Source organism: Suncus etruscus, chromosome 7 (assembly GCF_024139225.1).
Source record: "Suncus etruscus isolate mSunEtr1 chromosome 7, mSunEtr1.pri.cur, whole genome shotgun sequence".
Classification (NCBI taxonomy): Eukaryota; Metazoa; Chordata; class Mammalia; order Eulipotyphla; family Soricidae; genus Suncus; species Suncus etruscus.
The window spans coordinates 14,817,555-14,843,499 of record NC_064854.1 but is presented as its reverse complement, the minus strand read 5'-3'; the positions used below and the strand labels follow the sequence as shown (position 1 = coordinate 14,843,499).

The 25,945-nt window shown below is 46.3% G+C and overlaps 2 protein-coding genes across 2 annotated transcripts; both read left to right on the top strand.

The window, feature by feature from the left end:
• The first annotated feature begins 2,443 nt into the window (after positions 1-2,443).
• Positions 2,444-3,809, top strand: LOC126014192 (isopentenyl-diphosphate delta-isomerase 2-like). Its single transcript, XM_049777519.1, has 4 exons — positions 2,444-2,579; positions 2,852-2,944; positions 3,120-3,250; positions 3,406-3,809. Exons 1-4 carry the CDS (start codon positions 2,444-2,446, stop codon positions 3,790-3,792), a joined length of 747 nt encoding a protein of 248 aa, XP_049633476.1. The 3' UTR covers positions 3,793-3,809.
• A 17,905-nt stretch (positions 3,810-21,714) lies between these two features.
• LOC126014190 (isopentenyl-diphosphate delta-isomerase 2-like) lies at positions 21,715-22,779 on the top strand. The gene is made up of 3 exons (XM_049777517.1): positions 21,715-21,895; positions 22,071-22,201; positions 22,357-22,779. Exons 1-3 carry the CDS (start codon positions 21,715-21,717, stop codon positions 22,741-22,743), a joined length of 699 nt encoding a protein of 232 aa, XP_049633474.1. The 3' UTR covers positions 22,744-22,779.
• The last annotated feature ends 3,166 nt before the right edge of the window (positions 22,780-25,945 follow it).

Here is a 25,945-nt window from a genome sequence, read left to right as displayed (position 1 = left end):
ATTCCCAGTCATGATTCCTTTGCGATCAGGCTGGGCGTTAATAATACCTTGTGGAAATAGAATTTGCAATATATATATATATATATATATATATATGTGTGTGTGTGTGTGTGTGTGTGTGTGTGTGTGTGTGTGTGTATGTATGTATGTGTGTATGTATGTATGTATAAAGTTAAAGGCCCGGAGAGATAGCACATTGGTGTTTGCCTTGCAAGCAGCCGATCCAGGACCAAAGGTGGTTGATTTCGAATCCCAGTGTCCCATATGGTTCCCCGTGCCTGCCAGGAGCTATTTCTGAGCACACAGCCAGGAGTAACCCCTGAGCAACGCCGGGTGTGACCCAAAAACCAAAAAAAATAAATAAATAAAGTTAGGTAAAAGCATGTTTAGAATATAGTAATTAAGGCCTAGCAATAATTTGTAATGCTTGATCAAGACTCCTGATCAATTTAAAATTTTGCTAAACTTTTGCTTAAGTCAAACTTTTGCTAAACTCTTGCTAAAGTTCTGTTATTTGTCAAAGCCCCCTGAGGTGTGTGATGTGCCAACAGAATGTTCCTGCCACGGGGTGCAGATGAGCCAACAGGATGTTCCTAACACAAGATGGTTCTCCTTTATCATAAGATGTCTGATGTGCCAACAAAATATTCCTGACACAGGTGGTTCACACCCCAATCAGCCGATCATCAAATGTCTGGCAGGATGGGTAAACCTACGTCAGCAAAGTCAGAATGTGCGATAATGAAGTTGCTTCACAGCCCGCCGCCCCCCACCCCGAACCCTGAACCCTGAGCCGTAATTGGAGAAGAAAGCTAAATTGAACTCTTCATTGAACATTGCCTACCCCCCTGCCCTATAGGCTTTAACCCTACGGCCTAAACCCTATACAAACCCTCTTGGTGGGCTGTTGGGGGCTCAGGTCCTCTGTCTTTTGACATGATTCGCAGCCCTGGCTAGTCAGTCAATAAACCTGCCCTTGCTAATTGCATTCTTGTAGTTGTCATGGTCTCTAATTGAGTAGCAGAACAGCCCCCTTTCAACCTGACTTCCTTGGATGGCTTCCCTCCTCATGCAAGAGGAGCTGGGGACCCTCAAGTGTCCTATCCCTTGGTTCAGTCCAGATAAAGGGTCACAAATTGCTTTCCTGGGCCTTGGGAGGGCAAGGACCATTCCTGGAGCAGACCCAGCAGACTTCTGGGCTGTGTTCTTTGGGGCAGCAGTGGCCCTAAACCCTGCAACCTGGGACAGATCCAGCTCCCAACCCTTCTGCCTACCCTGAGGACTGGCCTCATCCACACCAGCTGTGAGCTCAGTGGGGGCGGGGGGCTTTGGGGACTGCCCACACCCCACTCCAATGATCCCAACTTTTTTTGTTTTGTTTTTGCTTTTAAACCACACCCGGGTACTTCTGGTTATGCACTCAGAAATCGCTCCTGGCTTGGGAGACTATATAGGACACCCAGGAATCGAACCTCAGTCCGTCCTAAGTTAGTTAGCATGTGCACTGCCTGGGGCAGCCTGGGTCACCCCCCATACTGCAGGGTCTGAGCAGCACATGTCCCTGTTCTAAGCAGCCAAATGCTAGCATTTTGCGAAATCACTGAAATCCAATGGCCCCTGAATCCCAGCTGTCATTTCTGTCCCTGTTCCTGAGGTGGGGCTCAGAACACACAGGATTAGGGTAAAGCCACTGATCTCAGATATTGGGAAACCTTTACTCCAAAGGTGCTCGGAGGCATGGGTGGGTATGTACCCTTTCTACCTCATAAATAGGAGCCTCAACCCAGTCTTGTACCCAGGCATACACACTCGGGACTTGGATTTGGTGAGTCTGTGGGTACTGCCCAGAGAGACCTGTTTTCCAGTCAGAGTCTCTGGGAGAGTTGGTGGGTGGGGGAGCTTCTGTGTCACCACAGGATTCTGTAAGTTGCTCTGAACAAAAAAAAACATGGGTCCGGGTACCAGCTCAAAGTTGGGGAGCTCACCTCCATGTAGTTACCCAAGATTCTCAAGATCATGAAAACCAGTGGCAATGGGGCCGAAGTGATAGCACAGCATGAGGGCATTAGCCTTGCACGTGGCCAACACAGGAGGGACCCTGCTTTGATTTCAGGGATCCCACATGGTCCCCCGAGCCTGCCAGGAGTGATTTCTTTGCACAGAGCCAAAAGTAACCCTAGAACAGCTAGATATAAAAAAAAAAAAGTAAAGAAAAAGAAAAAAACAGTGGCCTCTAGCACAGGTGGATGAGACAGACACTGCTGAAAAGGCTCAGCAATGGGGACCGAGAGAAGGGAAAGAATCCACCAACAGTGGTCTCATGGATCCTCCCAGCTTGGCTATATGGGTGGTCACTGAGGAGTCCATGGGCATCACGTAGCACTTGTACGTGGGCAGCTGCTCTGCCAGTAGCACCAGGACACACCCCATGTCATCTGCAGAAATGTCGGCTGCCGGCCACCTGGATGAGCTGCAGGTGCAGCGGTTAGAGGAGATGTGCATTGTCATTGATGAAAATGACCGCATCCTCGGGGCTGAGACCAAGAAGAACTGCCATCTTCGGGAGAACATCGACAAAGGCAGGACCTGGGGGTGGGGGTGGGGGGCTCCGGGCTAGGGGGGCTGATGGGGGCACTGGGCTGTGAGTTCCTCCGGGGAGCTATCTCAGCGCCCACAGTGGTGTCTGTAGACTGAGCCCAGCAGGAGGCCATCCCTTCCCTGGGCAGTAGGGACAGCAGTCATTAGGCTGGGCATGGATAGATGGATGCTCACTCCTGTCCCAGTAGCGGTGACATCCCCTACACACAGTCCTTCTGGGCCCTGGGGTGTGACCTCCACCCTCTGCCACCAGGACTGCTGCACCGAGGCTTCTCCGTGCTTATCTTCAACACAGATGATGAGCTCCTGGTTCAGCAGAGATCGGACGCCAAGTACACGTTCCCAGGTGGGTGTCCCCACAGGCCCTGACAGGGAGGCCACACACCACCCACCCATCGCCAGGGCTCAGATGAGAGAAGCTGCCAGAGCTCCTCAGCAAGGCCGTGGGATACGTGGGTAGCATGAGACACTCCTGAGGGATGACCTCTGGGATTGCTCATGCAAACAGCCCCCTCCCATAGGCCACTTCTCCGACTCATGCTCCAGCCACCCACTGTTCACCCCAGAAGAGTGTGAGGACAAGGACAAGCTGGGAGTGCGGCGAGCAGCCCTACGCCGGCTGCTGGCAGAGCTGGGAATTCCCCCTGACCAGGTACCTGCCCTGCCAGACTGTGGGTTCTAGGACACTGTCCCTGCATGCAGTGCTTGTGAAATGGGGTCATACTGCCCTGAACTCTCTCTGGCACCTGGGCACAGGGCATAAGTGATGCCCTGCACCTGCCTGCTCACACAGCCTTGTCCCCCCAGATCTGCCTGCAGGACATCATCTTCATGACTCGGATTTACCACCACAGCCCGTCTGACGAGGTCTGGGGGGACCACGAAGTGGGCTACCTCCTGTTGGTGAGGAAGAACCTCACAGTGAAGCCCGACCCCCGGGAAGTCAAGAGCTACCACTACATGAGCAGGGAGAAGCTGGCCGAGCTCCTGAACAGGGCGACAAGGGGCCAGGAGCGGGTCACACCCTGGTTCCGTACCATTGTTGAGGGCTTTCTGTTTCGTTGGTGGGAACACCTGAAGGATGTGTCCCAGTTTGTGGAGCCTGACACCATCCACAGGCCGGAGGGCACACGCAGTCCTGGCCAGCCCCCGATGGAGGGTGGAGTGGGGTCCCTGCCCCCTGACACAGCCTAAGCCTGCTTCACACCTGCTTCCCCAACCACAGCTCAGCTGCCATTCCAAAATAGCCTTTTCTGCACTAGGTGGGGGGTCTCTCAGCTGACAGCTTCATATCCCTACCTCTAGAGCTCAGCCCTGGGAACTCTTCTCCCACTGTGCTCTTATGGGGATTCAGCCTAGACAGGGGTAACCAGGCCCCCGAACTCTTCCGGGATACCATATAGTCAGGTGCCTTTACCCCCAGCCCCTCACTCCTGCTGCCTGCACTAGGGAGCTCTGCTTTGAGGGACAGGGCCTGTGAAGGCTGTGAGGAGACAGTGGCAGGTGGCAGCTCAGCTAGAAAACACCTTATAACCTCATGCCAGCACTTAGATATTCCTACTTGGTCACAGCAAATAGAGGCTTTGATAGTATAGTGGGGAGGGAGCTTGCCTTGCACGTGGGCAAACAGGGTGTGAACCCCAGTATCCCATATGATCCCAAGTAGCCCAGGAGCAACCCTAGTACCAGCAGGGATGGTCCAAAAACCAACATGGTTAAAAGATCTACACTCTATTATTAAAACTGTATTCAGATTCAAACATCAGTTAAGCAGGAAATGAAAAATCACTATTTTAATTCATGAACATGCTGAGTAACTTAGGGTGAAACTCTCTTGCTTCAATGCTGTCCCAATTTTCTATCGCTAGTAATGTATGAAAATGCTTCCTGGAAAATAAAAGCCAATCAAACGCACCAGTCTCAGCCATTCTTTGGGTCACGACAGGGCCAAGCAGGCAGGGAGAATGCCAGCACGAGGTCATTTCTACTGACTCCAAACTTGAGTCTTAATACCAACTTAATACGAACTTTCATGCGGTTCTGAGGTAAATGCGGTGGGTATAAACCTAACAGCCAGTCAGGCTTCTAAAGGTGACAGCTTTAGGGGCCAGGAAGGTGGCACTAGAGGTAAGGTGTCTGCCTTGCAAGCGCTAGCCTAGTACAGACTTCGGATCGATCCCCCGGTGTCCCATATGTTTCTCCCAAGCCAGGAGTAAACCCTGAGCGTTAAATGGTTGTGGCCCAAAAACCAAAAAAAAAGGGTAACAGCTTTATTCCGTGCATCAGGCTGAAGCCAAAAGCCTCAGAATCAGCCCCTGGTAAAAAGCCCTTTCCTTCCACAGACCCTTCCTTTTATACATCATAGTCAGGTACCACCCTATGGTGGGAGCAGAATCAGGTCACACCTCGGGTAAGTCAAAATCACCGATCAGGATAGGATCAGTAACATAATAATCCCATAGAAATGTTTACATACATAACAATTCCCCTGTTTTTAGTAAACAAACAATAATATACTCAAGTAATATTGTCTATAATTTTAAAGGAAAAACTACACAATAATAAAAGAGCACCTGTTTGCATAAGCAAACAAAAAATGTAAAGAAAAAATTCTAACTTAAGTACAGGGTGTCTAAAACCAGAAACATGTGTCTAGGAATCAACTACAAGCTCCAGAGATGATAAATATACGATGTAAAAGATGAAGAATTCCAAGTAAGTTCTTCCTTGGAAAAGCAGATGGAGAATCTGAAATTCAGTGATCAAGGATCTAGTAGGCAATGGGGAGCTCCCAGGGCAATCAGAAAGCCCAGATGTAATCCGTAGACAGAGATCCTTCATAGAGATGCTAGAAAGGCTGAGTAGCAGGCAAATGAAGCACATTTGTTGTTGTTGTTGTTGTTGTTGTTGTTGTTGTTGTTGTTGCTGGTGGTGGTGGTGGTGGTGGGTTTTGGGTCACACCTGGCAGCTCTCAAAGGTTACTCCTGGCTCTATGCTCAGAAATAGCTCCTGGCAAGCTCAGGGAATCATATGGGATGTGAACCACCAACCTTCTGCATGAAAGGCAAACGCCTTACCTCCATGCTATCTCTTCGTCCTCGAAGCACATTTTCCATTCAAGTCCAGGTAGACCAGAAAGCCCATCTTTGAGGACAGTAAATTAGGCCCTTATTTTGCTGGAAGAGGCACATACAGGGGCCTTGTAATGATGATCAATAGGTACCTGAACTTAATCCAAGTTCTTAGTCCAGGCAAAAGTCCATATGAGGTCCGAAATTGATATGCCAAGTATGGCCGATTTTTTATAGATGGGAGCTTAAGTCACAAACCAAAACAAAATGTTTAAGGCAGAGAACCTCCCTGTGTAAATAAACAAATTGAGGGTCCATCCTAAACAGATAGAACCTCCTTTTAAACCTAGTATTTTTGTAAGGGTTTATCACTACTGTCAGTCTCACTCAAAGTATGGTGTGTGAAAGCTAAATCCTTGTTCCCTGCCCCAGAGACCTCAGCAATATTACTGTTGTTAGTGTCTTGAGTATTTTGTTTTTGATCTGAAGGGGAGTTTATACTCTGAACATGATCATTTGTGCTAGCCTGATATCTAACAAGGTGTAATGAGACCCAAAATTTCTTGGGAGGGTTGTCATTTATAGAAACATAGGCATAACCCCTTCCTCTTAGGAGAAGATATCCAGCTATCCATTTTTCATCCTCCTTGATCCAAATGGGTATATGAATTGTCTCTTGTCTCTGAATATCTTCTTTAAAATGTCTTTCCCCTGCTGTGTAACTTTCCCCTTGGGGTAAGTTTAAGTAATTTAATGTGATGAGAGTCAAAGATAGCAACTCAGTTGGCGATAAGCCTCTTTTTCTATTTTTTTGTAATTGAGTTTTTAAGGTTCTGTGAGCCCTTTCTACAATGGCCTGTCCCAGACAATTGTGAGGAATTCCCTTCAAATGTCTTATCTGCCATTCTTTACAAAAAATTCAAAAGTTTTGCTAATATAGGCTGGCCCATTATCAGTTTTTATAGAACACGGAATACCCATCACAGAAAAACATTGTAAAAGAAAACTACAAACAGCCTTAGACAGATTGAGAAGACATAAGAATTGCCCACAGAAACCGAGAATAAGGGTCCACCACAACATAGAAGATAAGGTTTTCTTGGAAATAAATCTGTTTGAGTTATATCCGTTTGCAAAAGTTCGTTAGACTGTAAGCCTCTTGGGTTTGCTCCTGCTATGTGAGTCTTTTTGTTAACGGTGCACATATGTTGCAGTTCTCTACAATTTCTCTAGCTTGCCTCCATGGAATTTGGTAATTCACATGTAAACGATGTACATTTGTGTATAGGGCAGAATGTTCCTATACAGGTGATTCAAATATAGGCAATGCTAACAAGTCAGCAGTTTTATTTCCTTGAGCCATTGGTCCTGGAAGACCTCAGTAGGCTCTAATATGCATGATGAAGATGGGCTCAGTTTGTTTTTGAAGAAGCTGTTGTAATCGTTTAAGTAAGTGGTTATTACAGGACATAAATTTACCACATACAAAGAATCAGAAACTATATTCATGGCTTCAGATACATTTTCTAATAGGTAAATTAACGTTGCTATTTCAACTTTCTGTGCAGATTTATATTTGGTATCTATGGTCATATTAATGTTGTCTCTGGTTATTCCTCCTTTTCCATTTTGGGATCCATCAATGTAAAAAACCTTGGCATTGGGAATAGGGGAATCCCAAACCATTGAAGAAATAACAAACTAAGTTTTCTTTTAAAAGTCCCAAGTTTTTCATGATGGATAATGGGAGGATATTTCTCCTATGAAATCTGAGAGGGCCCTTTGTAGAGATTGGTTAAGATGCAATATTGACTCAATTACTTTCTTGGTATTGGCAAAACTATTATATATGGGTCTAAACCTAGTAGAAATATACCATATTTTCCAGCATATAAGACGACTTTTGAAACAAAAAAGTCAACCGAAAATCGGGAGTCATCTTATACGCCGAGTATATCTCAAAAAATGTTTCAATATGCCGCTAAATGAAAATTGTCTGAATATTGCCACAAAATAAATTTTCCAACTCAATTCTGCACCAATCACTGCCAGGCTGCTCGGACCACTTCTCTAACTCAGCCAATCCGAGCAGGCTTTTATGCATGAAAATTAGACAATGTTCTGTACCGAATCTACACAGTAAAAAGCCTGCTCAGATTGGCCAGTCAGAGAGGAAGTCTATGACAGTATAACCTTTGAACCTTTGCTTGTTGTGATTGGCTCACTGTGGTACATGAGAACAGGAACACATGCAGCACAGGAACAATCTGTCTGATACAGTGAATATAGGCCTAAACCAATATTTTAACTGCAAAATTAGGGGGTCGTCTTATACGACGGCAAATACGGTAGATCTGAGTCTCACTTTGATAATCAGTTTTGAAATCAGTTCCAAGTAAGAGACTACAGAGCGAGGATGTTTTTTATGTAAATACACCCATTCCAATTAGGTAATTGTATGTCTGGGGAATGTTCTCTGAGAACTCAAGCCTATTCCACTGATCTGAGGGTCTGTCTTTATTCCAATACCATGCTGTTTTGATAACTATTGCTTTGTAGTACAGTTTAAAGTTGGGGAAAGTAATGCCTCCCATTTTCCTTTTCCCTAGGAGTGCTTTAGCTATTTGAGGGTGTTTCTTGTTCCAGATGAACTTCCTAAGTGTTTGATCCACTTCTTTGAAAAATGTCATGGGTATTTTTAAGGGGATCGCATTAAATCTGTATAATGCTTTGGGGAGTATTGCCATTTTAATGATGTTAATCCTGCCAAACCATGAGCAGGGCATGTGTTTCCATTTCCGTGTGTCCTCTCTTATTTCTTGGAGCAGGGCTTTATAGTTTTCTTTGTATAGGTCCTTCACATCTTTGGTCAAGTTGACTCCAAGATATTTGAGTTTGTGTGGCACTATTGTGAATGGGATTGCCTTCCTGACTTCCATCTCTTCCCTGTCATTATTGGTGTATAAAAAGGCCATTGATTTCTGTAGGTTGATTTTGTAGCCTGCCACCTTGCTATATGAATCTATTGTTTCTAGAAGCTTTTTGGTAGAGTCTTTAGGGTTTTCTCAGTACAGTATCATGTCATCTGCAAACAATAAGAGCTTGACTTCTTCCTTTCCTATCTGGATTCCCTTGATATCTTTTTCTTGCCTGATCGCTATAGCAAGAACTTCCAGTACTATGTTGAAGAGGAGTGGTGAGAGAGGACAGCCTTGTCTTGTACCAGAATTTAGAGGAAAGGCTTTTAGTTTTTCTTCATTGAGGATAATATTTGCCATTGGCTTGTAGTACATGGCTTCAACTAGATTGAGAAAGGTTCCTTCCATTCCCATCTTGCTGAGAGTTTTTATCAAGAATGGGTGTTGGACCTTATCAAATGCTTTTTCTGCATCTATTGATATGATCATGTGATTTTTATTTTTCTTGTTGTTGATGTTGTGTATGATGTTAATAGATTTATGGATGTTAAACCATCCTTGCTTTCCTGGGATGAAACCTACTTGGTCGTAGTGTATGATCTTCTTGATGATGCATTAGATCCTATTTGCCAGGATTTTGTTGAAGATCTTTGCATCAGCATTCATCAGGGATATTGGTCTGTAATTTTCTTTTTTTGGCAGCGTCTCTGTCTGGTTTTGGTATCAAGGTGATGTTGGCTTCATAAAAAGCTGTTTGGGAATGTTCCCGTTTTTTCAATTTCATGGAGCAGCCTTGGCTAGGATTGGTAGTAGGTCCTCTTGAAAGATTTGAAAAAATTCATTAGGAAAACCATCTGAGCCTGGGCTTTTCTTTTTGGGCAGATGTTTGATTACAGTTTCAATTTCCTCCATAGTGATGGGGGTGTTAAGATATGCTACATTCTCCTTATTTAAATGTGGAAGGTTATGTGTCCAAGAATTTTTCCATTTCTTTTAGATTCTCATGTTTTGTAGCATAAAGTTTCTCAAAGTAGTCTCTGATTACCCTCTGGATCTCTGCAATTTCTGTCATGATCTCCCCCTTTTCATTTCTAATATGGATTATCAGATTCCTCTCTCTTTCTTTGTGAGTTTTGCCAATGGTCTATCAATCCTGTTTATTTTTTCAAAAAACCAGCTTCTGCTTTCGTTGATCTTTCAAATTACTTTTTAGTTTTCCACTTCATTGAGTTCTGCTTTCAGCTTTGTTATTTCCTTCTGTCTCCCTATTTTTGGTTCCTTTTGTTTGTCATTTTCTAATTTTTTAAGCTGTGCCATTAAGTTATTCAGGTATGCTCCTTCTTCCTTTCTGATGTATGCTTGTAGAGCTATAAATTTTCCTCTCAGGATCGCTTTTGCTGTGTCCCATAGATTCTGGCAGTTTGTGTCTTCATTATCATTTGTTTCCAGGAAAGTTTTGATTTCCTTTTTGATTTCATCTCAGACCCACTGGTTATTCAGTGGCAGGGTGTTTAATTTCCAATTGTTAAAATTTTTCTTCTGTGTGGCTTTGTAGTTCACATCTAATTTCAGAGCCTTGTGGTCAGCAAAGGTAGCCTGCAAGATTTCTATTCTCTTGATTTTATGGAGGTATGTTTTTTGTGTCAGCATGCAGTCTATTCTGGAGAATGACCCACGTACATTGGAAAAGAATGTGTATCCAGGTTTTTTGGGATGGAGTGTCCTGTATATATATACTAGTCCTCTTTCTTCCATAACTCTTTTCAGGGCTAGTATGTTTTTGTTGGGTTTCAGTCTGGTTGATCTATCAAGTGTTGATAGGGCTGTGTTGAAGTCTCCCACAATGATTGTGTTATTATTGATTTCTTCTTTCAGATTTGTCAGGAACTGTATTAGATAATTTGCTGGTCTCTCATTGGGTGCATATATGTTTAATAGTCTGATTTCTTCCTGTTGCACATATCCCTTGATTAGTACATAGTGTCCATCTTTGTCCCTTACCACTTTTCTGAGTATAAAGTTGGTGTCATCAGCTATTAATATGACCACCCCAGCTTTTTTGAGGGTGTTGTTTGCTTGGATAATTTTCTTCCAGCCTTTGATTTTGAGTCTATGTTTGTTCTGACTATTCAGATGTGTTTCTTGTAGGCAGCAGAAGGTTGGATTTATCTTTTTTTTTTTTTTTTTTTTTGTGGTTTTTTTTGGGTCACACCCGGCAGTGCTCAGAGATTATTCCTGGCTCCAGGCTCAGAAATTGTTCCTGGCAGGCACGGGGGACCATATGGGACGCCGGGATTCGAACCGATGACCTCCTGCATGAAAGGCAAATGCCTTACCTCCATGCTATCTCTCCGGCCCTGGATTTATCTTTTTGACCCATTTTGCCACTCTGTGTCTTTTAATTGGTGAATTTAGTCCATTGACATTGAGGGAGATGATTGTCATAGGATTTAATGTCATATTTGTAGACAACTTTGCTGTGTTTGTTGATCTCTCTTGTCTTAAAGTAGACCTGTCAGTTTTTCCTTTAAGGCTGGTTTTTCATCTGTGAAGTTTCTGAGCTGTTGTTTATCCATGAAGCTGTGTATTTTTCCTCCAAACCTGAACGTGAGTCGGGCTAGGTGCAGTATTCTCGGTGAGGCATTCATTTCATTCAGTCTTGTCACAATAACCCACCACTGTCTTCTGGCCTTGAGAGTTTCTTGTGACATGTCTGCTGTCTTAGGGGTGCTCCTTTGAATGTAATTTCCCTTTTTCATCTTGCTGATTTCAGTATTCTATCTCTATCTATGGGATTTGTCATTGTAACAAAGATATGTCTTGGGGTGTTTTTCTTTGGGTCTCTTTTAGCTGGTATTCTTTGGGCATGCAGGATTTGATTACATGTAGTTTTTAATTCTGGGAGTATCTCTTTGATGATGTCTTTGACAGTTGATTCTTCTTGGAGATCTCCTTCCTGGGTTTCTGGGACTCCAATGATTCTTATGTTGATTCTGTTGAGTTTATCAAAGCCTTCCATTTTCATCTGTTCGCATTCCTTGAGTAGTTTTTCCATTGCCTGTTCGTTTGTCTTAAGGTTCTTTTCCAATTTTTTCTGTTGTGTTGAGTTTTTCTGCAGCACATCTTCCAGTACTCCGATTCTCTCCTCAGCTGCTGATATCCTGTTGGCGAGGCTATCCATTGTGGTTTTCAGTTGAGCAACCGTATTTTTCAAATCTGTTATTTCAGTTTGGAATTTTCTGATTTCTGTCTTTGCGTTCTCTTCAGATCGATCTATGCTCTTTTTGAGTTCTACGAACATATTCCATATTTCTATTCTAAACTCGTTATCTGAAATGTTAATCAGGTGTTTGGAATTTATTAGGTCCACTGAGCTTTCATCTTCATTCTCAATGGATGGTGTTTGCCTGCGAGGTTTCCCCATTGTCACGCTGGTAGTGTGGTTTTTCCTGCGTGTTGTTGTGGGGTTCATTGATTAGAAAGAGTGCGCAGCAGCCGCGCTCTTCTGCTGCCTTTAGTTGACAGTCCTCAGAGTGAACAAAGGCACAGCAGGGCAGAGCAATCCCGCAGCCCCAGAATGTAGGCACTCACCAGCTTCACAATGCAGTTTTTTGGAGGTGCGCTCCTTAGGCCTCTGAGGAAACCAGCTTCAAAATGCAGTTTTTTGGGGGGTGCACTCCTTAGGCCTCTGAGGAAACCTTCGGGGGATTCAGAAGCACAGTTTCAGGCAGACAGAGATAGGAGTTTCCCCTGAAGTCCTCAGAGTGAACAAAGGCACAGCAGGGCAGAGTGATCCCGCAGCCCCAGAATGTAGGCACTCACCAGCTTCAAAAAATCAAATTTAAGGGGCCGGGCGGTGGCGCTGGAGGTAAGGTTCCTGCCTTGCCTGCGCTAGCCTAGGACGGACCGCGGTTCGATCCCCCGGCGTCCCATATGGTCCCCCAAGAAGCCAGGAGCAACTTCTGAGCGCATAGCCAGGAGTAACCCCTGAGCGTCACAGGGTGTGGCCCAAAAACCAAAAAAAAAAAAATCAAATTTAAGATTTCTTTAGGTAAAGCCACTTGTGTCTGAATATTTGCAAATTGATTTTCTGCCATCAATAATTCATACAAGAGAGTAACCCCTGCCACTTGTTTTTTTGTACCATCCTGGCTATATAATTTGGCTTTTACACCTTCTGAATAGAATATTTCCCATTTAGTTTGCTGTTTAGACGACAGGCATATATCAACAATTGTTTTAAAATCATACAAAGTCCAAGATGAGTTATGACTCCAAAGTTTTAGTAACTCCACACTGTGTCGTGATGTTGGGCCATAATCTTTACACACTTTTCTAAACTGATCTAATTCCTCCATCTGAAAGGTTACATACTTAGAAACATTTACCCCGTGTAAAGGGAATGAGGCCAGATTAGCAAAATTACTCTGAATAGAGCTCTGAGGCCATGCGCGTGGTTAATAGTCTGAATCTGCACTGTTGTGTGATTCAATTTTGTGAATAGAATCAGGCCTCACTCGTGGATTTAGCACCAGAGGTTGATCACTGACTGAGTCACTACTGTCATGCAATTCACTAGAATCAGGCTTAACTTGTGGAGTTAGCACTGGAGGTTGGTCATTCGTGTTACTATTTGGATTTGGATTATTATTCCGAGTTGTTTTTCTTCCAGGAAAAATGTCTATATTTTTGATTGTGGGGCTGGGTTCGTCAGCCTGCAACTTGTTCTGAATTTTCGTTGGATAGATTTTCTTATTATTTATACTGGTTTTAGCCTCACTATTTCTACACTTTCTATTTTCTAAACACCAGCCAATAACTGTGCACACAATAAAAATATTAGCCAACACAGATATTCCACAAATTATGGCTAGTAGTGACAATGCAGGAGAGGCAAGTATTGGAGTATAATTTTTCATTTGAAATATAGACCACAATGATCCAACAGCAATGATTTTTCTTTCTCTTTTCTTTTTTTTTTTACTTAAACACCTTGATTACATACATGATTGTGTTTGGGTTTCAGAAATGTAAAGAACACCACCCATCACCAGTGCAACATTCCCATCACCAATGTCCCAAGTCTCCCTCCTCCCCCACTCGACCCCCGCCTGTACTCTAAACAGGCTCTCCATTTCCCTCATACATTCTCATTATTAGGACAGTTCAAAATGTAGTTATTTCTCTGACTAAACTCATCACTCTTTGTTGTGAGCTTCCTGAGGTGAGCTGGAACTTCCAGCTCTTTTCTCTTTTGTGTCTGAAAATTATTATTGCAAGAATGTCTTTCATTTTTCTTAAAACCCATAGATGAGTGAGACCATTCTATGTTTTTCTTTCTCTCTCTCTGACGTATTTCACTCAGCATAATAGATTTCGTGTACATCCATGTATAGGAAAATTTCATGACTTCATCTCTCCTGACAGCTACATGATATTCCATTGTGTATATGTACCACAGTTTCTTTAGCCATTCGTCTGTTGAAGGGCATCTTGGTTGTTTCCATAGTCTTGCTATGGTAAATAGTGTTGCAATGAATATAGGTGTAAGGAAGGGGTTTTTGTATTGTATTTTTGTGTTCCTAGGGTATATTCCTAGGAATGGTATACCTGGATTGTATGGGAGCTCGATTTCCAGTTTTTGGAGGAATCTCCATATCGCTTTCCATAAAGGTTGAACTAGATGGCATTCCCACTAGCAGTGGATAAGAGTTCCTTTCTCTCCACATCCCCACCAACACTGTTTATTCTCATTCTTTGTGATGTGTGCCATTCTCTGTGGTGTGAGGTGGTATCTCATCGTTGTTTTGATTTTCATGTCCCTGATGATTAGTGATGTGGAGCATTTTTTCATGTGTCTTTTGGCCATTTGTATTTCTTCTTTGTCAAAGTGTCTGTTCATTTCTTCTCCCCATTTTTTGATGGGACTAGATGTTTTTTTCTTGTAAAGTTCTGTCAGTGCCTTGCATATTTTGGAGATTAGCCCCTTAGCTGATGGGTATTGGGTGAATAGTTTCTCCCACTCAGTGGGTGGCTCTTGTATCTTGGGCACTATTTCCTTTGAGTTGCAGAAGCTTCTCAGCTTAATATATTCCCATCTGTTAATATCTGCTTTCACTTGCTTGGAAGCAATGATTTTTTCTTAGATCCAAAACAATTAGTTCAAAATAAGACAGAATAATCCACTTGAGTAATATAGAACCAATGCGTAAGCAAAAGGGTGGCTGACTTTACATGAATAACCACAAAAACCATCTAATGGTCAGCAGAACAAATTTTGGGGGGCCACACCCGACAGTGCTCAGGGGTTACTCCTGGCTGTCTGCTCAGAAATAGCTCCTGGCAGGCTCGGGGGACCATATGGGACATCGGGATTCGAACCAACCACCTTTGGTCCTGAATCGGCTACTTGCAAGGCAAACGCCGCTGTGCTATCTCTCCGGGCCCAGCAGAACAAATTATCAATAAAGCATTTCACTTACAGTTATTGAGGGTCCAGGTTCAGCTTGTTCAGGCTCCATTATGTTGCAGAACAACCCTTAATGGGGTTGACTGATGGAGGGATGGAGAATGAGGTCTTTCTCCTCCAGCTCAGACCACAGGTCTGCTACCCTGTTCCCTGTTCAGCCAGCACTTCTGAGGTGAATGTGCCTGATATAAAGCTAACAGGCAACCCAAAAACAAAAAAAAAAACAAAAAAAACAAAAAAAAATTCAGACTGCAAGTGTATTTTGGGCCCGGGCGGTGGCGCTTGAGGTAAGGTGCCTGCCTTGCCTGCGCTATCCTTGGACGGACCGCGGTTCTATCCCCCGGTGTCCCATATGGTCCCCCAAGCCAGGAGCGACTTCTGAGCGCATAGCCAGGAGTAACCCCTGAGCGTCACGGGTGTGGCCCAAAAAAAAAAAAAAAAAAAAAAAAAGCTAACAGGCAGTCAGGCTTCTGAAGGTAACAGCTTTATTCCGTGCATAAGGCTGAAGCCAAAGGTCTCAGAATTAGCCCCTGAAAAAAAGCCCTTTCCTTCCACAGACCCTTGCTTTTATACATCCTAATCAGGTACCATCCTAGGGTGGGAGCAGAATCAGGTCACAGTTTAGGGTAGGGCACAATCACCGATCAGGATAGTATCAGTAACATATATCCCATGGAAATGTTTACATACACATCAATAGAACAGTGAGTAGGGAATTTGCATTGCACATGTCCAACCCAGGTTCAACCCTGGCACCACAACCCACCAGGAGTGATCCTGAACACCTCTAGTTTGGCCCAAAAATCAAACCAACCAAATCAAGGTAGAGCTATAACATGAGAAGATCCTGCTTCAGGTACCAATAACAGAAAAGGCCATGCAGGAACGTGGAGAGCTTCCTCCAACCTTCAAAAAGCTGCCATAGAAACCACTGTATTGTCCATTAAGACCCTTTCCTTGAATGACTTGGGGATCACTCCAGTGGAGCTGGGGGACTACAGGGACACGTCAGAGGTGAAAAATCACAGCTGTGTGTCTTGATGAAAGGCAAGGCATCTCTGTGACACATCAGCAATTACCTTCTGACTGACCCCTGCCAATGGTGAAATGTCATCCCAGCTCAGGATGGTGTAGATCGGCCCCATGGCCCCAGATGCCATGAGAAAGTTCTCTGCAGGCTGTGGAGGCCGATAGAAACTGGGCAGGAGGGCAACAGGAGCAGGACTAGCCTGTGTCCTCAGAGACCACGGAACTCGAGATGGGACACCCAAAGCCTGGTGCTGCAGTGCCAGCTGAGTTTTGGGTAATGCAGCTAGTCCTGCTTGAAAGGAGGGACAGCGACCCCTAGAGGCAGACCTTGGCCAACAGATGCAGACACAGTTTCCGGTGCAGCTACCACTTAGCACCATGATTGTGTCACTCTGGCCTCCGCATGAGCTCATGCGTGGAGAACCCCTGGAGGCACCCAGGCTGTCTGACACAGCAGGGGAGATGCAAACCTGTAAAGGTCATTATGGTTTCTCCCCTCAAGTGGCCCAAAGCTCTCACACCCAAGGCCACATTACTTCCAGGCACAGGAAGAATAGGCCCAGGGTATGAGCAAAACACCAGCAAAGCTAAGGACAAGAATGACATCTTGGGGCCGGTGAGGTGGTGCTAGAGGTAAAGTGTCTGCCTTGCAAGCGCTAGCTAAGGAAGGACCGCAGTTTGATTCACTGGCATCCCATATGGTCCACCCAACCCAGGGGCAATTTCTGAGCGCTTAGCCAGAAGTAACCCCTGAGCATCTAACGGGTGTGGCCCAAACCAAAAAATAAATAAATAAAAGAATGACATCTTGAGTGTTGGAGACATTTTATTTTACGCTTTAAAAACAAGAAATTATCAGGGTTTTTTGGTTTTTTGTTTTTTTGTTTTTCCTATTACCCAAGCTGATCACTATTATAACATAGGAAGAAAATGAAAAGAACTGGGGCTGGAGAGATAGCATGGAGGTAGTTCGTTTGCCTTGTATGTAGAAGGATGGTGGTTAGAATCCCAGCATCCCATAAGGTCCCCCGAGCCTGCCAGGAGTGATTTCTGAGTGTAGAGCCAGGAGTAATTGCTGAGCGCTGCTGGGTGTGACCAAAAAAAAAAATGAAAAAGCAAAGAAAAAGAAGGACTGGGGTTGGAGTCAGTAGGGCATTTGCCTTGGACACGGCCAACCTGGGACAAACACAGGTTCAATCCCCGGCAACTCACATGGTCCAAAAAATCAATTATTGGTCAGCATTATCCCTAGCCCTGCACTCAGGTACCATTCCTGGAGAGACTCGGAACCACATGGATGTCAGGGATGGAGGCCTGGCTGGTTACTCCCATAAAGCCAACAGTCTTATTAGCTGTGCTATTGTCTAACCTCCTCCCAAAGGAGCTTTTGGAACTTGGTATTAATAAGACAAAGCCCAGGAAACATAAGAGCTCTTTCCCCATGTCCCCCAGATTCTGGGAGAGAAAGACGATGCACACTGTGGTTGCAACAGAACATGGGCTATGGCAGGCCCTATTCACCAGCCTGAGCACTCACTCACTGGGCCAGACCAGTGGCTGCTATCACAGGAGTGGCCTGTGGGAAAGCCTTCCCTGCCCCTGCACAGAAATCATGCTATATATGGAGCCAGAGAGAAAACACAGCAAGGATACACTTGCCTTGCATGTGGCTAACCCAGGTTCAATCCCGTTACCACATATGATCCCCCGAGCCTGTCCAAGAATGATCGCTGATACTGATAGGATTGATGATGCAAAATTATATGTCTGAAATTTGGATGACTTTCTAAATCACTGTCTTTGAATAAAAAAAAAAAACATTTTAAATGTGGCATAGGATAGTCTCAGCTACATTTGCTGAGAAAGACTCAGAGCAAAAATAAAGAGACCTCGCGAGTGACATCCATGAGAACCTATGGTCACACTGTTCCCACAAAGGGTGGGAATATCCCCCAAAGCTCATGAGAAAGAACCAGCTTTTCTGGGACATGAGGTGTCACCCTCCTCAGTGGGTGACATGGCTGATGACGCAGGTCACAGTGAAGCATGGGGTGGGGTAGAACACTCCTGTGTGTCTTGCACCCCACCAGGCTGAGGGACAGACACCAGGAGGCAGGGAAGGGCCTGGGAGCCAGGAGGAAACTGCTTGGCCTCTATGGCAGTGAGGCCAGGGCTGGGCTTCGGGGAGCTCTAGCCTCTCTGTGAGCACTGCACAGCATGAGGCACACCCAAGCCTCCCTGCCAAGCCAGGTGGAGGGGTGGGGGCAGGAGAAAATCAGCCCCCTGTGGGCGGGCGTGGTGGTTCAGGCAGCAGTAGGAACACACACTGTCACACTTCTGGGAACAGCTGTCCTCACAGGAGCCGCAGCTCCAGGCATGTTCTCAGAGCTTGGCTTTGGGCAGGCCTGATACAAGGTGCCTCACTCCTGGGTCAGGCACTGTCATCACCCAACAGAGAACTGCCTCTTTGGAAGATTCTGGAAGGGGATCCTTAGTTTACCTGGTCAGGAGATATTCTATTTTCTTCTCCCTTCAAACTAGCCAGTGAGACTATTTGCAACCATCCAGGCAAGGCAGAAACCAAACTGCCAACCTCCAGGCTCAGGGCCCACAGCTTCCAAAAATATTACACATTATCGAATGTTATCCCATATGCCCAGAGCCGCACTGTTCACCTGGAGAGTCTAGACGAGGACATTATTCCCAGTCATGATTCCTTTGCGATCAGGCTGGGCCTTGATAATACCTTGTGGAAATAGAATTTGCAATATGTGTGTGTGTGTGTGTGTGTGTGTGTGTGTGTGTGTGTGTGTGTGTGTGTGTGTGTGTGTAAAATTAAGGGCCCGGAGAGATAGCACAGCGAGTTTGCCTTGCAAGCAGCTTATCCAGGACCAAAGGTGGTTGGTTCGAATCCCGGTGACCCATATGGTCCCCCGTGCCTGCCAGGAACTATTACTGAGCAGACAGCCAGGAGTAACCCCTGAGCACCGCTGAGTGTGACCCAAAAAAACAAAAATAAATAAATAAATAAAGTTAGGTAAAAGTATGTTTAGAATATAGTAATTAAGGCCTAGCAATAATGTAATGGTTGATCCAAACTCCTGTTCAACTTATACTTTTATTAAACTTTTGCTTAAGTCAAACTTTTGCTAAACTCTTGCTAAAGTTCTGTTATTTGTCAAAGCCCCCTAAGGTGTGTGATGTGCCAACAGAATGTTCCTGGCACGGGGTGCAGATGAGCCAACAGGATGTTCCTAACACAAGATGGTTCTCCTTTATCATAAGATGTCTGATGTGCCAACAAAATATTCCTGACACGGGGCCGGGCGGTGGCGCTGGAGGTAAGGTGCCTGCCTTGCCTGCGCTAGCCTAGGACGGACCGCGGTTCGATCCCCCGGCGTCCCATATGGTCCCCCAAGAAGCCAGGAGCAACTTCTGAGCGCATAGCCAGGAGTAACCCCTGAGCGTCACAGGGTGTGGCCCAAAAACCAAAAAAAAAAAAAAAAAATATTCCTGACACAAGGTGGTTCACACCCCAATCAGCCGATCATCAAACGTCTGGCAGGATGGGTAAACCTATGTCAGCAAAATCAGGATTTGCGATAACGAAGTTGCTTCACAGCTCGCCGCCCCCCACCCTGAACCCTGAACCCTGAGCCGTAATTGGAGAAGAAAGCTAAATTGAACTCTTCATTGGACATTGCCTACCCCCCTGCCCTATAGGCTTTAACCCTACAGCCTAAACCCTATACAAACCCTCTTGGTGGGCTGTTGGGGGCTCAGGTCCTCTGTCTTTTGACATGATTCGCAGCCCTGGCTAGTCAGTCAATAAACCTGCCCTTGCTAATTATATTCTTGTACTTGTCCTGGTCTCTAATTGAGTAGCAGAACAGCCCCCTTTCAACCTGACTTCCTTAGATGGCTTCCTTCCTCATGCAAGAGGAGCTGGGGAGCCTCAAGTGTCCTATCCCTTTGTTCAGTCCAGACAAAGGGTCACAAATTGCTTTCCTGGGCCTTGGGAGGGCAAGGACCATTCCTGGAGCAGACCCAGCAGACTTCTGGGCTGTGTTCTTTGGGGCAACAGTGGCCCCGAAACCCTGCAACCTGGGGCAGATCCAGCTCCCAGCCCTTCTACTGCCTACCATGAGGACTGGCCTCATCCACACCAGCTGTGAGCTCAGTGGGGGTGGGGGGGCTTTGGGGACTGCCCACACCCCACTCCAATGATCCCAACTCTTTTATTGTTTGGTTTTTGCTTTTGGGCCACACCCGGGTACTTCTGGTTATGCACTCAGAAATCGCTCCTGGCTTGGGAGACTATATAGGACACCCAGGAATCGAACCTCAGTCCCTCCTAAGTTAGTTAGCGTGTGCACTGCCTGGGGCAGCCTGGGTCACCCCCCATACTGCAGGGTCTAAGCAGCACATGTCCTTGTTCTAAGCAGCCAAATGCTAGCATTTTGCGAAATCACTGAAATCCAATGGCCACTGAATCCCAGCTGTCATTTCTGTCCCTGTTCCTGAGGTGGGGCTCAGAACACACAGGATTAGGGTAAAGCCACTGATCTCAGATATTGGGAAACCTTTACTCCAAAGGCGCTCGGAGGCATGGGTGGGTATGTACCCTTTCTACCTCATAAATAGGAGCCTCAACCCAGTCTTGTACCCAGGCATACGCACTCGGGACTTGGATTTGGTGAGTCTGTGGGTACTGCCGAGAGAGACCTGTTTTCCAGTCAGAGGCTCTGGGAGAGTTGGTGGGTGGGGGAGCTTCTGTGTCACCACAGGATTCTGTAAGTTGCTCTGAACAAAAAAAAACATGGGTCTGGGTACCAGCTCAAAGCTGGGGAGCTCACCTCCATATAGTTACCCAAGATTCTCGAGATCATGAAAACCAGTGGCAATGGGGCCGAAGTGATAGCACAGCAGGAGGGCATTTGCCTTGCACGTGGCCAACACAGGAGGGACCCTGCTTTGATTTCAGGGATCCCACATGGTCCCCCGAGCCTGCCAGGAGTGATTTCTGAGCACAGAGCCAAAAGTAATCCTAGAACAGCTAGATATAAAAAAAAGAAAAGAAAAAAAAAAATAACAGTGGCCTCTAGCACAGGTGGATGAGACATAGACACTGCTGAAAAGGCTCAGCAATGGGGACCGAGAGAAGGGACAGAATCCACCAACAGTGGTCTCGTGGTTCCTCCCAGCTTGGCTATATGGGTGGTCACTGAGGAGTCCATGGGCATCACGTAGCAGTTGTACGTGAGCAGCTGCTCTGCCAGTAGCACCAGGACATACCCCATGTCATCTGCAGAAATGTCGGCTGCCGGCCACCTGGATGAGCTGCAGGTGCAGCGGTTAGAGGAGATGTGCATTGTCATTGATGAAAATGACCGCATCCTCGGGGCTGAGACCAAGAAGAACTGCCATCTTCGGGAGAACATCGACAAAGGCAGGACCTTGGGGAGGGGGTGGGGGCTCCAGGCTATGGGGGCTGACGGGGGCACTGGGCTGTGAGATCCTCCGGGGAGCTATCTCAGCGCCCACAGTGGTGTATGTAGACTGAGCCCAGCAGGAGGCCATCCCTTCCCTGGGCAGTAGGGACAGCAGTCATTAGGCTGGGCATGGATAGATGGATGCTCACTCCTGTCCCAATTGCGGTGACACCCCCTACACACAGACCTGGGCCCTGGAGTGTGACCTCCACCCTCTGCCTCCAGGACTGCTGCACCGAGGCTTCTCCGTGCTTATCTTCAACACGGATGATGAGCTCCTGGTTCAGCAGAGATCGGATGCCAAGTACACGTTCCCAGGTGGGTGTCGCCAGAGGCCCTGACAGGGAGGCCACACACCACCCACCCATCACCAGGGCTCAGATGAGAGAAGCTGCCAGAGCTCCTGAGCAGGGCCGTGGGATACGTGGGTAGCATGGGACACTCCTGAGGGATGACCTCTGGGATTGCTCATGCCAACAGCCCCCTCCCATAGGCCACTTCTCCGACTCATGCTCCAGCCACCCACTGTTCACCCCAGAAGAGTGTGAGGACAAGGACAAGCTGGGAGTGCGGCGAGCAGCCCTACGCCGGCTGCTGGCAGAGTTGGGAATTCCCCCTGACCAGGTACCTGCCCTGCCAGACTGTGGGTTCTAGGACACTGTCCCTGCATGCAGTGCTTGTGAAATGGGGTCATACTGCCCTGAACTCTCTCTGGCACCTGGGCACAGGGCAGAAGTGATGCCCTGCACCTGCCTGCTCACACAGCCTTGTCCCCCCAGATCTGCCTGCAGGACATCATCTTCATGACTCGGATTTACCACCACAGCCCATCTGACGAGGTCTGGGGGGACCACGAAGTGGGCTACCTCCTGTTGGTGAGGAAGAACCTCACAGTGAAGCCCGACCCCCGGGAAGTCAAGAGCTACCACTACATGAGCAGGGAGAAGCTGGCCGAGCTCCTGAACAGGGCGACAAGGGGCCAGGAGCGGGTCACACCCTGGTTCCGTACCATTGTTGAGGGCTTCCTGTTTCGTTGGTGGCAACACCTGAAGGATGTTTCCCAGTTTGTGGAGCCTGACACCATCCACAGGCCGGAGGGCACACGCAGCCCTGGCCAGCCCCCGATGGAGGGCGGAGTGGGGTCCCTGCCCCCTGACACAGCCTAAGCCTGCTTCACACCTGCTTCCCCAACCACAGCTCAGCCGCCAGCTTCAAAATAGCCTTTTCTGCACTAGGTGGGGGTCTCTCCGCTGACAGCTCCATGCTCCTGCCCTTACAGCTCAGCCCTGGTACCTCCTCACTGTGCTGTTGTGGGGTCCAGCCTAGACAGGGGTAACCCGGTCCCCTGATCTCTCCTGGGATACCATACTGTCAGGTGCATTGACTCCCAGCCCCCACTTCTGCTGCCTGCACTAGGTAGCTCTGCTTTGAGGGACAGAGCCCTTGAAGGCTGTGAGGAGACGGTGGCAGATGGCAGCTTAGCCAGAAAACAGCTTATAACCCCATGCCAGCACTTAGATATAACTACCTGGTCTCATCAAATAGAGGCTCATCAAATAGTGGGGAGGGAGCTGCCTCGCATGCGGCCAAACACGATGTGAACCCCAGTATCCCATATGGTCCCGAGTTGCCCAAGATAGATCCCTGAACACAGAGCCAAGGGCAACCCAAGCACCAGCTGGCATGGTCCAAAAACCAAAATGATTAAAAGATCTACACTCGATTATTATTAAAACTGTGTTCAGATTCAAACATCAATTAACCAGAAAATGAAAAATCACTATTTTAATTCATAAACATGCTGAGTAACTCTAGGGTGAAAATCTTTTGCTTCTATGCTTGTCGCAATTTTCTATCACCTATAATGTATGAAATTGCTTACTTGAAAATAAAAACCAATCAAACACTCCAGGCTCAGCTGTTCTTTGGGTTCCCGACAGGGAGATGGCAGGCAGGGAGATGGCCAGCACGAGGTCATTTCTACTGACCCCAAACTTGAGTCTTAATACCAACTTCCATGCTAAAGAGTAGGATGGAGATGTTTTTGCTGGCTGTGAGAAAAAGTGTTTTCTGAGGAATACTAATAACATTTATTTATTACCAGGATGAGATCCAATTCAGCCTCAATAATCCCACCATACCCTTCAAATTTTTTTGAACTGAATAATAGGGCTGTGAGTAGGGAATTTGCCTTGCATATGTCCAACCCAGGTTCAAACCCTGGCACCACATATGATACCCTCAGCCCAACAGGAATGATCCCTGAACACCTCTGGTTTGACCCGAAAATCAAGCCAAGGTAGAGCTATAACATGAGAAGATCTTGCTTCAGGTACCAATAACAGAAAAGGCCATGTAGGTTCGTGGAGAGGTTCCTCCAACCTTCAAAAAGCTGCCATAGAAACCACTGTATTGTTCATTAAGGCCCTTTCCTTTATGAACTTGGCGATCACTCCGGTGGAGCTGGGGGACCACAGGGACATGTCAGAGGTGAAAAAGCACAGCTGTCTTGATGTAAGGCAAGGCATCTCTGTGACAGATCAGCAACTACCTTCTGACTGAGCCTGTGCCAAAGGTGAAATGTCGTCCCAGCTCAGAATGGAGACCGATTCCATTGTAGATACCATGAGACAGTTCTCTGCAGGCTGTGGAGGCCGATGGAAACTGGGCAGGAGGGCAACAGGAGCAGGACTAGCCTGTGTCCTCAGAGACCATGGGACTCAAGATGGGACACCCAAAGCCTGGTGCAGCAGTGCCAGCTGAGTTTTGTTTCAAGCAGCTAGCCCTGCTTGAAAGGAGGAGCAGCACCCCCTAGAGGCAGTCCTTGGCCAACAAGTGCAGACACGGTTTCTGGTGCAGCTACCACTGAGCACCAGAGAATGTCACTCTGACTTCTCAACATGAGCCTATTCGTGGAGAACCCCTGGAGGCACCCAGGCCAGTCTGACAGCAGCAGGGCAGATGCAGACCAGTGAAGGCTATAGTGGTTTCTGCCCTTAAGTGTCCCAAAGCTCTGATACCCAAGGCCACAGTTACTTCCAGGCACAGGAAGAATAGGTCCAGGGTATGAGCAAAACACCTGCAAAATTAAGGACAAGAATGAACATGTCTTAGGCCACGGGAATTCCCTTTCTTCCCCAATGCTTACTGTGCCTATGCAAAAGAAAAAAAAAGTGGGGGGAATGCCAAACCCTGCCACTCCGGCACCCATATTTTTTCTTGTTTTGTTTTGTTAGTTTTTTACTTTGTTTTCCTTCTCCTTTTTTTTCCCACATTTCTCTTTCTTTTTCACTCTTGTGGTTATTATTTAGAGATTTATTTTTATTTGCCGGGTCCATTTTTTTCTTCCATTTTTCTTTTTTTTTTTCTCTCTCCTTTCTTTTTTTTGGTATTTGTCACCAAATTTTTTTTCTCCCTTTTTTCTTATCCTTTTTATCTCCATTGACAGTGGAATGGATGCTCAATCTACAACAAGCTGTAAAGTGGAGACCAGTTGCACTAGCATTCTGGAGGGGAGGGGTAAAGGAGGGAGATATGGGATGCATACTGAGAACAGGGGCTGAAGGAGGACAGCACTGGTGGTGGGAATGTCCCTCATTCATTGTCACTAAGTACCATAAATGATGTAATGCACTTTGGTCACAATAAAAATTAAAAATAAATGACATCTTGAATGTTGGAGACATTTTATTTTATGCTTTAATTTAAAAACAACAAAATAGCATTTTTCTCCCAAATACCCAAGCTGACCACAATTTATAACATAAGAGAAAGAAAATGAAAAGAATTAATGGGGCCTGGAGAGATAGCACAGCAGTGTTTGCCTTGCAAGCAGTCAATCCAGGACCAAAGGTGGTTGGTTCGAATCCCGGTGTCCCATATGGTCCCCCGTGCCTGCCAGGAGCTATTTCTGAGCAGACAGCCAGGAGTAACCCCTGAGCTCTGCCGGGTGTGGCCCAAAAAAAAAAAAAAAAAAAGAAAAGAAAAGAATTAATGACCCTCTTCTAGACTTCTCTTCCGTCTAAAGCAGCCCAGGGCAGATCCACTAGTAAAGGCTCAGGGACTTGTGTCTACAGCTGAAAGCACCTCCGCATCCACTCAAGTACATAAACCTTGCTTTTCTATTGCTTATTCTGGGGGGGTCACACCTGGCAGCACTTGGCAAACTAGGGGACCATATGGGACTCGGGAATCAGACTGGTTGACCGTGTGCAAGACCTGCTGTGCTACTGCTCCAGCCCCAACCTTTTACTTTTATTTTTGGAGCCAATTTTTAAAGATGTGTTTGGTTTTGAATCACAGCGAGTGGTGCTCAGGATCCTCTGTACCTTCAGAACCTCTGGCAAAGCTCCTGGCTCTGTACTCTGT

Excerpts from the sequence above, each read along its gene's own strand:
- LOC126014192 (XM_049777519.1), top strand. The coding sequence starts at position 2,444 with ATGTCGGCTGCCGGCCACCTGGATGAGCTGCAGGTGCAGCGGTTAGAG. Across the intron at positions 2,580-2,851 it reads TCGGGAGAACATCGACAAAG|GACTGCTGCACCGAGGCTTC; the intron begins GCAGGACCTGGG and ends CTCTGCCACCAG. Across the intron at positions 2,945-3,119 it reads CGCCAAGTACACGTTCCCAG|GCCACTTCTCCGACTCATGC; the intron begins GTGGGTGTCCCC and ends CCCCTCCCATAG.
- LOC126014190 (XM_049777517.1), top strand. The coding sequence starts at position 21,715 with ATGGATGCTCACTCCTGTCCCAATTGCGGTGACACCCCCTACACACAG. Across the intron at positions 21,896-22,070 it reads TGCCAAGTACACGTTCCCAG|GCCACTTCTCCGACTCATGC; the intron begins GTGGGTGTCGCC and ends CCCCTCCCATAG. Across the intron at positions 22,202-22,356 it reads TGGGAATTCCCCCTGACCAG|ATCTGCCTGCAGGACATCAT; the intron begins GTACCTGCCCTG and ends TTGTCCCCCCAG.